Source organism: Nyctereutes procyonoides, unplaced genomic scaffold (assembly GCF_905146905.1).
Source record: "Nyctereutes procyonoides isolate TBG_1078 unplaced genomic scaffold, NYPRO_anot_genome, whole genome shotgun sequence".
NCBI lineage: Eukaryota > Metazoa > Chordata > Mammalia > Carnivora > Canidae > Nyctereutes > Nyctereutes procyonoides.
In genome coordinates, this window is record NW_026575030.1 from 22118699 (window position 1) to 22133161 (window position 14463).

At 46.3% G+C, this 14463-nt stretch overlaps 1 protein-coding gene across 15 annotated transcripts in view; it reads right to left on the reverse strand.

The window, feature by feature from the left end:
- The window catches only part of KALRN (kalirin RhoGEF kinase), a 656901-nt gene that overhangs the window by 215962 nt on the left and 426476 nt on the right, over positions 1-14463 (reverse strand). For all 15 annotated transcript variants that reach the window (XM_055315792.1, XM_055315793.1, XM_055315794.1 and 12 more), the window contains exons 28-32: positions 11455-11547; positions 7153-7264; positions 5146-5336; positions 4585-4686; positions 2937-3079 (exon numbers count right to left, since the gene is read on the reverse strand). In XM_055315792.1, coding sequence (XP_055171767.1) covers positions 2937-3079; positions 4585-4686; positions 5146-5336; positions 7153-7264; positions 11455-11547 — 641 coding nt within the window. The remainder of the gene's footprint in view (positions 1-2936; positions 3080-4584; positions 4687-5145; positions 5337-7152; positions 7265-11454; positions 11548-14463) is intronic.

Genomic DNA, 14463 nt, shown 5'->3' on the forward strand with positions numbered 1-14463 from the left:
TTGTCTAAAATTATCCCATAAAGGGAGCAGCCCTGTACGATTTTCAGAGATGTTACCCCTTGTACTTAAAAAGCACACAATCCCTATGCTGATAACTGAGCACAAAATGGCAAAATGGCCCCTCCACACCTCCTCTGGCCCATGGTACAGAGGAGGTGATGATTTATTTATTTATTTTTTTCCTGGGAATGGGTCTATAATAGGCAGTGGAAGAGGTACATCCTACTTAGAACCTATGCTTCTATTCAGCTGACTGGTGGATGGCTGACAATCCCAGAGTTCAATGTTTTCAAATAGTTTCTCTGCATGCTGAAAGAGGATGGAGGTTAGTTTATAGCTGGTCTATAAACAGAGCTGGTAAGATTTTTTTTTTTGATTTTTTTTAATTTGTATTTCTCCTGTTCAAGAAAATGATGTGAGTTCTTTCCTCCAGGGGAGATCATCTTTGGGAAGTTGCTGATGTTGGAAGCTCAACTCCCGGGTATGGAGGAAGGGATTATTTCCTTCCTTTTAGTGGGTCTTGTTGATCTCGTGCCTAGTTATGATGACTTTTTATCAACACAGAAGGCACCATCTCACCATCTCAAAGACCACAGACCGCATGGCAGCTTTTTGAGTCAGCTGTGCTCCTGAGCATCTGGCAAGATAATCTCAAGTGCACTCCTGGCATTTGGAGCCCTTCCTGGGTCGCTGGACCATGTAGCTGTCCCCCTCACATATTCCTTCAATTCTCCAGCTTAAGAATTACATCTAAATCCTGCAATGAACCCATAGCCAGGACCAAGGGGGATTAGGCGCCTGGGAACTAGTGTAGGCTGAATGGTCAGTGTCAGGAAAAACTAAAGGAGATGCGGACTTGGATAAATTAGCACAAAAAGTGACAGCTCTTCTCATGGTGGCTTATGAAAGTCCCACCCCTAATGCTGCTTCTGGGGAGGTAATGGCATTAGGAACTTGCTGCCTAAGGATGACACGACGTGGGCAAAATGCCCCATATACAAAGCTGCCTCACAGAGTCTAAACAATTACAGTCTGGTGTATGTGGACGGGTGTGGTGCCTGTGGCACGCATGTGATACATACATATATACACAGTTTCTGCTGGTCACAAAAAGGGTCTTCTCCTACCTAGAACACTTGTCAACTGCTTTCTCACCACCACTTGTGGGGTTGGGAAATGCCAACTTATTTTTAATAATATAAGCCACATATTCGTAGGAAGGAAGATCTGCTGTAAAATGAAATCATGTGATGCATTTCAAAACCAAGAATAAAGAACTTTTAGATCATCTGCTGTTTCAGATATCTGGGCCGCTGTTCCCCACCATTTGCATACAGTTGAGAGTTGGCTGTACTTTCTGCTTCCCATCATTCTGGCCCATCGTGGGCCCTTCTGGTCCACTGCAGATGAAGCCAGTTTTGGGGGATGTGGGGAGCCCATCCAGGAGTGGGAGTGGTGCTCTCCAAGCTAATTCATTCCTCCGTCAACTCTGTCCCCACCTCCTGGGAGCTAAGCTAATGAAATGACAGACAGCCTGACTGTTCACTGTAGAGTCTGCCAAGGGTTTTCACTCTCTTATTTCAGGACAATGACAGAGAAACAGTGGGAGGCAATTCTAAGATATATCCATCTCGTGTTCTACAGATGTTCAGACTCTACTACTGGAGGATAAAGGGGCTCTTTTGGAGAAACACCTGAGCCCACCTCGCCTGAATATCCATCCTTTCCTGCATGCTCCTGGACGTTGAATTCTTATAACATTTCTACTCTATCTTCTCTATTAAATTAGGGGCTTCCTGAGTAGGGCCTGTCTCTAGTGCTAAACTAACCCCGATCCTTCCCTGGACTCTAGATATTGGGCAACTGAAATAAAAGTAACCCCTCCTCCAATACAGCCATAATTTGTCCTTCCGGCACTGAGAGGTGACCTCATCCTGGCCATGCAGGTCTTGGGGCTTCTGCCCCATGGAGGTATCTCTCCCTACCTTAGTCATACTCTTCTTTTGGCTACCACCTCCTTTTCTACTAATGCTGCCTCTCTGCAGGTCATCAGGTCCATGTATCCTGGTTGGCACCAAAAGGTCAACTAGCTCTTTGGGATTTCCTCCATTCATGAATAGAGAAGGAGAGGCAAGTCTGTTGTTACCAAGGACCATCAGCCTCAGAACTCTGGTTTGTTTTTTTGTTTTTTTTGTTTTTTTTTTCAAGGTCACCATGATGTTTTTACAGGCTTTCTTTTGAAATGCCCTCTAAAAGAGTCATTGTAGGTGACTGTCACATGGAGACTTGAGAAACAAACACTGAGGAAGTCTTCCACCAGGGTAGGACAACTGGGATTCAGAAGGGCCCAGAGAGGTGAGGATACAAAAATCAGTCCCCTTCTGCCCAATCATCTTGATTATCTCAAATAATTGAAAGTGAGGACTCGAGGGTTACAGAAGGGCTGCAGTGACAACCCCACCACACCATTCTCCCACCATTACCTTATGCAAAACTCCTTTACTGTCTAAACAATCCACTCATGGCCTATCTTCCTGTCAAAGTGTTCCCTGGACACTCCTTAGCACTCATCTAAAGTCCCTTCTCAATGAATTTTTACAGCATTTACTGTCCCCACAGACAGCACTGGTTCTTCTTGTCTAACTGTTCCACATGTGAGATACAACTGTTGGATGGTTGTCGAGGGAAAGGGCTCATCATGCACTTCCCCTTCTCTTCTTAGAGCACCCAACAGTTTCTGTGAAATAGGAGGTGCTCAATTTAACTGACAATAACTGGTGAGATACTTAAAGAGGAGATTCCTCATCATAAAGAAGACTTCACAGAGGGGGGTGCCAACTGCAGAGCGCATCGCCAGCCCCTGTGGGAGCAGAGGGCGACCCCACTCCCGCTCCCGGAGCATGTGAAGCAGTGCTGGGGGGAGAGATGCTGGTTACCTCTTACTATTGTTCCTCTGTTTGGCTGGTGTTTTGGGGAGCTGAATTGGCTCCTTTAAAGCTCCTTTCAGGTGAATGATCCTTTCTTGAATCACTTCTCGAATGTTCTTGATCCACTCCTGCTTGGTTTCTATGTTGGAGGCCTGGAGTGCCACAGAGAGAAAGAATAAACACCCCATCTCCCTTTGCCCTGCCAAAAACAGGTCTCAATCCTCCTCCCACAGGCTTAGCCCATTATTTTCGAGGACATCAAATGTCTGAGAAGCTTGTTTCTCACTTTACACGTATGACTCTTCAATCCCAGGGACACACTCCTTCAACTCCTAGAATGGGGCTAAGACCTCAAAACTCAGTGTAGACTTGTACAGGCATGATTTTCAAAGTATTTAATACCCTACGTGTCACTGACCAACACTGACATCTGCCCGAGTGGCTCAGTCGGTTGAGCATCTGCCTTCAGCTCAGGTCATAATCTCAGAGTCCTGGGATCAAGCCCTGCATCAGCAGGGGGTCTGCTTCTCCTTCTCCCTCTCCCTCTGTTCTCCCCACCCCCACCCTCACCATGCTCGCTGTGTCTCTCAAATATATAAAAATCGTTAAAAAAAATACTGACATCTTCCCTGGGACTGAGGTCCCCTGTTGGGCCAGAGATGAACACATCAGTTGCTAGATGCTGGGGAGATCTGGGAGCACTGGGAGGGGTAGCAAGGGGCATTTGAAGGCAGTAGCTGTTTACCAAGTGGTACAGATCCATGTCAACACGTTCAACTCCTAGTATGGCTACATACATAATAGGTTTATGCTGATGGAAAGTCAGTGCTGGGTTTTCCGCCTGGTAAACACGTTCATTGAAGGCCTTTCTACCATTTCACGAATATCCCATTTGCGGTAATTTTTTTTTTCAGGTAATTTTCAGGTAATTCTGTCTCATGGCAGGTAGCAGCTAGGCTGGCAATTCAGAGTGAACAAGGGTGAAGCATTTGTCAGGGTTGGACCACCTCTTCTTGGTGGCAACCACCCCGATAAGCAAATGACTGGTGGGAGCTCCATCTGCAGGACCCCTTCGTGGTTAGACGTACGTTACCACAAGCCTCAATGGCCAGGCTGTGTGCGCTCTGGAGAGCTGGAATGACTCCTTATGGCTGTCATCTGGTTAAAGGCCCTTTCTTAGCACTCCTTTCAATCAGCATAGTTCCCACGCTAGAGTGATGTCCTAGAGCTCTCAAATGTAAGTTTCTGGAGTACAAGGTCCATCTCTCATACATAGTTACGAGCAGCATTGAGCAGCACCTTCTACGTAGAAGGTGTTCAAGGAAAAAGTACTGAACTAATGTGGAGCAAATCAAGGTACCTTTTGTTGAAAGGTCAGTTGTCCTTGCCCTTGAAGGGGACAGACAGACCGAATTAATGGCCCAGTAGGCCACTCCCTGTCTCCCCCCTTCCAGGTGCACACGAGCGGATGGGCTTAGGAGACCACTGGTCTTTGAGATCCCTAGTCTACTTCCATGACAGCCCTCGCATTTTAACACTCATGGGATGTTGGCCTTCCCGGTGGAGTCCCCCCAGCCCCAGCTTTCAGGAATAATCCGTCCCAGCCCTCTGCCCTCCCCCTGCTACCCGCTGGCGCCCAGCGGAGAGCACTACTTACTTTCAGCACTGTTTTATTGTCTGAGGAGGGGGTGCGCCCAGACCACAAGGCGAATTTGCAGGGATCACCTTCTACGTGCTCCGTCACACCCAGCTCTGAGGTCTGTAGACAGGAAATGCCTATGAGAGGCGGGGAAGGGGAGGGCAGTGGGGAGCTTAGGGCTGGGGTGGGAAGGGAAAGGCAACACAGAGGAGAGGACCGAGGGAGGGGCTTCTGTCAATCAAACTTCAACAGACTGGATGCTCCGTTCATCTACCGGGGATGAAAGGACCTACAGGCACCTGCCAGATTAGCAGGTGGCAGGGAGGGTGGGCGGAGAGGGAGGCGCTAAAAGCAGACAGCAAGAAGACCGGTGAACTCTAAAATGCAAGAAGACGGTGAACTCTAAATGCAGAAGTGGGAGGCAAGGGGGCAGCTTTGCAAATAGAAGGCCTTTTCATTTGTCCAGGACGGTTTGGGTGTGGCGCCAGGGGAGAGATGAGCTGAGTGTTCAAGAGCCCTTCCTACCCAAGGGCTCTAGGACAACAGGGAAACTCGTCTTACCCCACCTGCCCCACCTACCAGTAGCTTGTTCTTGTAAACATATTTCGTGTGTCCTGAAGAGTCCTTGATCTCCTTGCTAAAAACCAAGGAGATCTCAAAGAGGAACAAGTGCCGCTCCCGCCCCTTCCGGATCAGCGACTTTGGGTCCCACACTTGGAAGGCATCCTGGAGAATCAGCTCCCCCTGAACATCCAGGTTCTCGTCGAACCCTGAAAGACACCCATTTCCATCCTGTGGAGTTGCTCTAGCATCACTTGGGTGCCATGGTCCACAGCCCCCTTGGAAAAGATTCCCTGACCGTGAGCCCTCCTTTCCCAAGACGTTTTCTCTCTCTCGGCTGATTCCAGAGACTCCTGAATACTTGAGTAGATGGCTCCAGGGAACAGTAAGCAGATCCCCCTTCCAGAACCAGGTCTCCTACACATAACCAGTATTAGTGGCATCTTCTCAAAGGCCTGGGACCTCCTGCGAGGGCAAACCCCATGTCACCTTCTTCCTCGACAGCTCTCCACGGAGTCAAACCGTGGAGTGGGGCTGACGACAAGCATTGCTGGATGGAGCGACCCTCAACTCCACTTTATCTGCCATTGCTTTATTTGTTATATTCCATTCCTAGGACTCTTCCCTTTGATGGCTCCTATAGAGTGTGCTGCATAAAACCTCAACAGTTATATCTATTCCACTTTAAATTTTAACAGAGGTTCTGCAACTTTTTATGCATAAGAATCACCTGCAGATTTGTCAAAACGCAGATTCCCACCTAGCCCTGCTCCCAGGAGACTGGGATTTGGTAGCTGTGGGGGTGGAGCCTGGGAATTTGCTCTCCTGACAAGCTTCCAGGTGTTGCTGTTGCCAATCTGCAGACGGTACTTGGAGTAACTGGACTCAGAATACAGGTCAGGGACAGGGTGGAGGAGAAGGCTGCTTATAGAGGAGAACACCCAGGGGTGGGGAGGAGGATTGTGTGCAAACAGAAAGGAGATGGGTGGAGAAATTGTGGCAACAGGAATATGTTTAGATGGTTAGTGCTCAGTCTGGAGAAGGCAACTAGGGCTCCACTGCACAAAGAATTAGAGCTTCCTATGCTCAGGGTGGCCCAGGAAGTAGTGAGACCAGACCAAGTCTTTTAGATAGAGGGTGGGGCAGGTGGTAGGGGAATTGATGATGGGAGATGGAGCCCAGTAGAGAAAAACAGCCCACAAGTCTGCATAGTTGCAACAGAGGACACTTAGGGCCCTTAACACCTGGTTTGCCAGGCTAGAATGGGACGCTGAGTCATCTAACAACTCTGCCCCAGCATGGCTGATCCACACATCTGTCCTGCAGTGGTAAGAGCACTTTATTGGAGTCTCATCCTACCAGGTCTCTGGGTCCCAAGAAAACAGTTCCAGTGGACTAAATGTACTTTGGAAGTCCAGGTCTGTCTATCTGACTGGACTTTTCTCTCCTGTTAGGAAGGACATATGTGTGGTTGCACAGCAATGTGAATGTATAAAATGCCACTGAACTGTACACTTAAAAATGGTTAAAATGATAAATTTTATGTTATGTGTATTTTATTACAATAGAAAAACATGAAGGGTATAACGTCCTTGGGGGCATGTGTGTGTGTGTGTGTGTGTGTGGTGTGTGCACATGCATGCAGGATTTCTACTCATTCTGGTGACAAACACAATGCCAATGCTATGCAGACAAACAAGACTGCTATGGGTCAGGGCTCTAGTACATTTATGGCAAGGATAATGGCCTGGGCTAGACTACCTCACATGCAGTGAGTTGTCTAAGCACCTGAAACAACTTAGGCCCGGTCCTACCTGGTCCTTCCTGGAGGCAGGTATTGGCCGAGCTGGCCCCCGTGGAGCTCCTCTCACACCTCCTGAGGACCTATGTCCTCACTTGCCATTTCTCCTCACTTCCAGCCTTGCCCTTGTCTGACTTCATGCCACTTCCCTCCCATGACACAAGCTCCCTGGTCTTAGGAAAGGAGGAGGCTGCCCCGAGGAGGCTGGGAGGACAGACAGCTACCTTCCAGCATGCTGACATGCATGGCATCATTGGCTTTCTTTGGGACACTGAGCATCACCTCCAGGCCATCCTTGAGCTCCCCCTTCCCTTCTTCACAGCAAGTTAAAAGTTCCTGGGAAAAAAGTCCAGATATAATTAGAACCATTTGTCTCAGCTTCCCCACCCTCCCACCACCTAACGCATCAAGGTGATTATAGACCAACTTCATTCTCTGTAATGGTTCCTCTAAGCTATAAGGAAAGTGGGGTGGGGTGGGGGATCATCTCCAAAGAATTCAATCACAATTTTTTCCACGACTGAGCTTCCTCAGCTCAATCTAATGTAAACTAACTAATTTCAACCCGACTCTCAAATGCCTGGCACTGTAAGTCAGCAACTAAGGCGTTCTCGGTCACTTGACTACCCTTCTGGAGAAGGGAACACCTCTGGCAAAGCACACAAACAGAATCTATGGAATCACAAAGAGAAGATAAAAGGTGTGCAAAGAATGCCAGCACTCATATATCCCTGCATGCCTATTGGGGGTACCATGTTTATTTGCATACCTCTGCTGCCTAATTGCTCCGCCATACTGGGAGCAACCTGGGGTTATAGACATTATAGGTTTATAAGAGTTTCAGAGTTATAAAATATTTTTATATCATATAAATCAGGAGTTCCTAACCTGGGCCCAGTGGATGGGATTCTGGACTAGTCCTTCTGGACTCTTAAATCTAGAATCCAAATCTAATACTGCATCCGCCATGCCAACCCTGTCCCCCATGACCTCCACCACACTGAGACTTCCCAGAGCATGCCCTCTCTTATTTCCTCATTGAAGACTAGGTCATTGTCATCTCCATAAAAGACATATAGTATCTAGTGATGGAGAAAAGAGAATTTTCAACTATCTTAAAAATTATAAGGACCATTTGGAGTGATTTTGCCCAAGCCAGAGGAATGTTGGCTTTCATTTTTCTTATGAGGGTTATTATAAATTCTGCTCATTTTGAAACTGGGAAGGAAACAATTAAGCAAAAGACCTGCAACCCATACTGTCTCCTTCTAGGGGGTAAAGGGAGACAGGGGATAGGTGGATGGGTAAGATACAGAAGGTGACCAGATCAAATCTTGTAAACACATTAATGTCAGACCTTCTGGCAAAAAAACTAATGGTACTAGCTAACAGAAGAGTCCTTATCTATAGAATGCTTCTAGTAGGATATATCTAGCCTAAGACTTCTTGTGGTAAACAAACCTGAATCTATGGCTTTAGGTTTTAGGCATGGCTCCCTGTAAAATATCACAGATGCTATGCAACTATCTAAGTAAAAAGTTAGTATATCTCATAACCAAAATGCTCTGTTCAGGGTAAATGATCTGATACCACATACACCATTTAGACAGTGTGTATGTTAGTCTGGGCCACAGCACATCCTGATGCTTCAAGAAAGGACTTGGAGCTATTGGTGGTCCTGGACTTCTCTCTGTTTTATCTCTGGCTTGGGATTATTTTTATCCTTAAAATTATTAGTAAAATTTTATACTTGGTAAGATATCTGATTAGTGAGCATCTGACATGAAAATCCAATCCTTTGTGTCATCTTGTATACATTCCCATATGGAGAAGGGAGCTTTGAGTGTCCAAAGGAGCGGTGAACTGTCTCGAGCATGTCTGGGAGGTGGAATTGATCAGTACTCAGTTCTGTCCTTGGCTCCAGCCACTATAACGGCATCATTGTTCAGAAAGTTGCATTTACTTATGCCAACCTGAAGTTCTCCGATTCTCCCCATCCCTTTCCTAATTTTAATTCTCCCAACCTTGTTCTCATACATCCTCAAAAGGATTTCTAGGCAGGAGTATAAGAGATAAAGAAGAAATATGCTTCAGTGTGCAAAAGAACAACAAAACAAAACAAAAACAAAATACCCATTGGCTCAACCGCCTAAAGCAATGTGGCAAGTCCACCAATCAACCAGCAAAGCCAGCAAGTTCTCCTCAGATCCTTGCTATAGCTGATATGAAGGAGAAGGCTCCACATTTAATTTAGATTCCAAAAGGACAGCTGTAGCAGATTTACACGAAGAATATCGAACACCAATTGACATACAGTTTTTATTTTCATGCAACATCCAAAGTGGAAACCCCAGAGGATACTAATAATTAAGTACCAATATATTTGTAATAAAGCTGTCTTTAATGAGAAAATAAATCCCACATTATTTATTTATAGTAAAAGCTCAGCAAACTGTTTTCCTTTTACTCAGCAGGTACTCTGCTACCGGAGCATTTGTAAGGGTCACAAATTACCTTAGTAAGTCTTTTTTCCCCCCAATAATTTTACAACTTCTCCACAATCAAATTCCCATTACTTCATTTTTTCCCTTCTCAGTTACCTGCACAGCCATCTCTTCCTAAAACATCCAATTACAAAATGAAGGCCCAGAGCCCATCCCTCCATCACCTAAAGCAAAACACAGGGCAGCCTGGCCATCGTCCATGTCCTTCTCTTATCTGTGTCACAAAATCATCCTGGGAATTTAAAGGAAGAAGTGAAAAGCTGTATTTCTCTGGATCTTACTTGATTTAAGGCACTGGAGATGTGGATGTGCAAGTTTCTGTTTTGTTTTGCTTCTTAATTTACAACCCCATTAATTCCTGAAAAGGCTTTGGGATGCTTAAATTTAATAACCAAAAATGAATTTTAACAAATCTTCTGGTACAAGAAAAATCACTGAAAGGGTCAAGCATGAGATGGGATAGGGAAGGAGGGAATAATCATACACAGAAATCTGGGTTAGTAACAACACAGTAGTAGTCGTAACGGGATTCAGTGCTAATTATCTGATAGTCAAAGGCAAAAGAAGGAGCTAAAGCTCTTGTAACTTAAAGGTAGAGAGTACACCAATGATTTTGGAGAGAACCCCCACATTCGACTCTGAGGTCTTCTGGGAATTTCTGTGAGTCTTTATACAAGGAACTTCAAAAAACAAAGATGACATCTTCAAAAGCAATTCTGTGCAAATAGACAATATGCTCTGCACATTGTTGCTTCTCATACAAGGCCTCTGTCAAGGCCGAGGGCACAAAGCCCTGTGCTACTTCTCTAAGGCCATCTTTGCAGGCCTGGAGGACTCGAGCGCTTGGAAGCAGAAGCCCAAAAAGCCTCTTCTTGGAGACAAGGAAAGAGGACCTTTGAAGGCGGAGGCCAAGAGGATGGGTGGAACTAGTCCCTGCCCTGACCCAGAGTGGGGAGAGGTCCAGGGCACGGGTCGCTGGTGGTCCCACCCTTCTCCTCATGGAACCACACGCGCTATGCAGGGAGACTCCAGGGTGACCAGAAACCTAGATTTGACACTAGATTGCTTTTCAGGATTAGCGAAGCCACAATATGTGAGATTCTACAAGCGTCTCTAAACATGAGTTGAGTTTCAGCAGCTTTTCTCTGGAACTAAACTCCCAGAACATGCCTCTCACTATCCCTTCATCCTTTGCACTTGAGGAGCCGCTAGCAAAATATTCAAACTTAGGGAAAACTCTACTCTTATACCTTGAGAATTAATATACATAGGCATTACATAACTGCTTAGAATACTGATTTTCCAGGCTTTCTGTGGGGGGAAATACCATATTTTCAGATGGCAAGTGTATCCTTCCCTAAAAAGAATCAGCCCAAATTACTTAGTATTTTATGTAATTTGATTATTTGAATTTTGAAGAAAATATTTTGGAGAAAATCCAAATCTTTTGCTTGGTTCCAAAAGAACCCTTACCTAACATATGGGATCCTCCAGACACAAGAGTGCCATTGTGTTTTAATCTGCACTCTTGGAGGGTTTTCTCTCAAAAGCCTCATAGTCTTGACAAACACAGAGATTAAGGCAATAGCAGGTTCCACTCTGGGCCTCTCCTGCCTATGTAGACGGGCTCTACTCCTGAGACCTTGAACCCTGATCCTACCGGAAGCAGGGGCCACCAAGAGGAATCTGCCCCAGGGCCAGAAGGGCAAGTGGGGCCCTACGTGTCAGCCAGTGCCTGAGGTGGCAACTGCTCCAAATGTGCAGTGCCAGGTAGGTGTGAAAAGTCACACCTTGCTCCTGCTCATGTTTCTTCTCTGTCCCCCAACAAATTGGCACCTAGAATTTCACGGTCATGCAGTCTAGGAGCCAGCAGAGCCAGTGTGAGTTCACGGCTAGAGGAGAGGTCTTGAGGGGTCAGCTTTCCTATCCTTGGGCAAAGCAGGAACTCCCTGGACCTGGTGGGTGGTATGGGAAGGGGGTGGTATGGGAGGGGGAGACTGACACAGCAGGGAGGGGCATTACCTTCAGAAGCAGTTGGTACTTGGTGATCCTCTGGACGGGCTTGATTAGGTAGGAAGAGATGGAGTTGGCCAGACCATGCCGCTGCTGAATCTCCTGCAGGGGTGACAAGGGGCACCATTACATACAGAGGGGTGCGTGCGTGCACATGCATGTCTGTATGTGTTTGGGGGGGAAGCAGGCAAGGCAAGAAGAGAGAGAAAGGAAAAAGGGTAGACAATTATGAGGAACTGTTCTCTGCTGGGGAGAGAAACAAGACCAAGATTGGTGCATAGAGAAAAGGAGAGATGGCAAAGGGGGAGACAAATTAGATTTGTGTGACAGAAACGGAAATGAAGAAATGGGGAAGGAGAAAAGTGGGAAAAGGAAGTGAGGAGATAATAATAGACAGAAGGGTAAAGGAGAGGTGGTGAAGGGAAGTAAGAGGGAATAAACCCAGAGCAGAGGCAACCACAGGGGTTAGTAGGATGATGAGAACAAGGGGAGGCAGGAAGTGGGGCTTGGACATCTAGGCCGATGGCTCCTGAGTCTTTATCTCCTTAAAATAGCACAAGGGCACATAACCTTTACCATCTCCTTTCTCCTCAGCTTAAACCCTCCCCAGCTTGGAATCACCTCGGTATTCCCTACAATGTCTTCACTGGGATCCACGGCACCGCCCTCGTTCTTCAGATCCCACGAGCTGGCAACCAGGGAGTCATCATTTGTTGTTTTTCTTGTGTTATCCCTGGTGACAAGTCCTTCTTCACACCATTCACACCCCAGCTACAAGCATGGCCTCCAGCTGCTGTTGGGGCCTCTAACCTCTTTTTCATCCATTCTCTATCCTGCCTCCAAAATAACCTTCCACTTCCCAAGGTGTAGGTGTGTGAAGGGTAGCGTGACCCTTTGCCTCGAGAACCTAACACCCTAAATGGCTAAGGCTACTCAACCACTTAAAATAGCAACAAAGGGGAGGGAACATATTCCCTGGGAGAACAGAGAGGAACGACTGGGCCCAGGAGTGGTGTGGATAGTTTAGGAGAGATAGTCTTCAGCTGAGGTTTAGAAGATAGGCGGGGGAGTGCAAATGGCATTCTATATACGGAAAACATATTTAAAAAATATACAGGAAATAATCATTGTGATGTAGATGATAATGGGGACCATGCAGAATGGCACAGAGGATGCACACCTAGAGTCCAGAAAAAAAAAAAGAAAGATACAGTTAGATAAGCCAAGTATATTTAGGTCATTGATGGAGGGGTTGAGCTAGGTGAAAAAAATCAGGATTTGGTGGTGAGCTTCTCAATGGTAAAGTACTGCCGATCTTAAGTAGAAGAAAAACATGGTGAAAGCACTGTTTTAAAGACAGTCACACAAGCCTACTAGCAAGGATGGAGTTTGGGAATTAGAGGCAGAGACACCAGTCAGGAGGTCACTGAAAAATCCCAAGTGGGCAAACACAGAGTTGCCATGTGATCCTGCAATTCTATTCCTAGGTATATACCCAAGAGAAATGAAAACATATGACCATACAAACACTTAGACTTAAAAAAAAAAGTTAAAAAAACCAAAACACTTAGAATGTTCGTAGCGGTGTTATTGATGACAGTAAAGAAGTGGATACAAACCAAATGTCCATCAATTGACGGACGGAAATCTATCATGTGAGGTACCTCCAGGAGGGGGTATTATCTGGCCGTTAGAAGGAATGCAGGACCGATATGTGCTTTAGCATAGCGGGGCCCTGAAAGCATTACGCTACGTGAGAAAAGTCAGTCACGAAATAACCCAGATGATTCCATGTTGATGAAATGCCTGGAATAGGTAAATCTACAGAGAGAAAACGGATCATTGGTAGCTCTGGGCTAAGGAACAGGTGGGAGGATAAGGCGGCGGTTTTAGTTAAAGGGTGTGGGGTTGCTCACTGAGGTGATGAAAACGCTCTAGAACTGACCGTGGAGAAGGCTGTACCTATCTGTGAATACACTAAAACCATTAAATTGTTCACTTTAAATGTACCTACCATCTGTATCTAAAGCTATATATATATATATCCTTATCTCTAGGTGTGTCACATGGGCTTGCCCTAAGCTAGGGTTAGTGAGACTAAAGTTCTGGGAGGAATATAAGAAACGTTTTGAAGTTACCCAAGACAGACTTGCTCTTTGGCCACGGAGGGAGGTGAAGAAGAGAGAATTTGAAAAATTACGGCATTCCTGCGAACGATCCCAGCGACGTTCTCACTCGTTTGCCTCTTCTCCAGAGGTGTGCAATCAGAGCAGGACTCATCCAAGACGGATGGGCAAAACAGCTGGCAGTGTGACCCTCTTTGGGCCAAGGGGCATTGCGAGTTTACTTGGGGGCTTTGGCAAGACAGTATGGGCAGGATCACACCTTGGACGGCCCTCCCTCTCTGCCAGCTGTGGGAAGGCCACATGTGGGGCAGTGAGAAGGCGCTGCCCCCGGGGGCTAGGTCAGCAGAACCGGGCTCACTAGTCCTTCATAGCAACAGACATCACAGCCTCTCAGCTCTCACATCTGAGATAGAAAATTCTGGAAATGTGAATTCCATGTGAAATGTGTGCCTCTTTCTGGAACTTCGATTTTTGGTGTACTCTCTACAATAATGGATACAAGAAGACGGCCTAATCAAGGGCTTGTCTCTCTTACAGAAGGAGAGCCTAGAGCAGATATTTTCTATGTGTAGAACTTAGGGAACCCTTTCCGATGGAATGGAATAAAGTCCCAAATATGTGTACTGGGAAGCTCTGGGAACAATCAGGAGTTCACTGTTCTCCCTCCCCACCTCTATGCTGAGCTCTAGGGTCTCCTACCTCGAGGGCAGTTTTTCTGGTTTCCAGTGGCCTTGCCAACTAATGCAGAGGCTCATTGGTCACTGCCTTGGAAATGGGGGGGATAGGGCGCAAAATTTGGGGTATATCTAACCTACCAGTCGAAATTGGCTAGAAACAGGGATATGATGAATTTAGGACTAAAGGAAACTACAGATTAGCACCAGACACGATG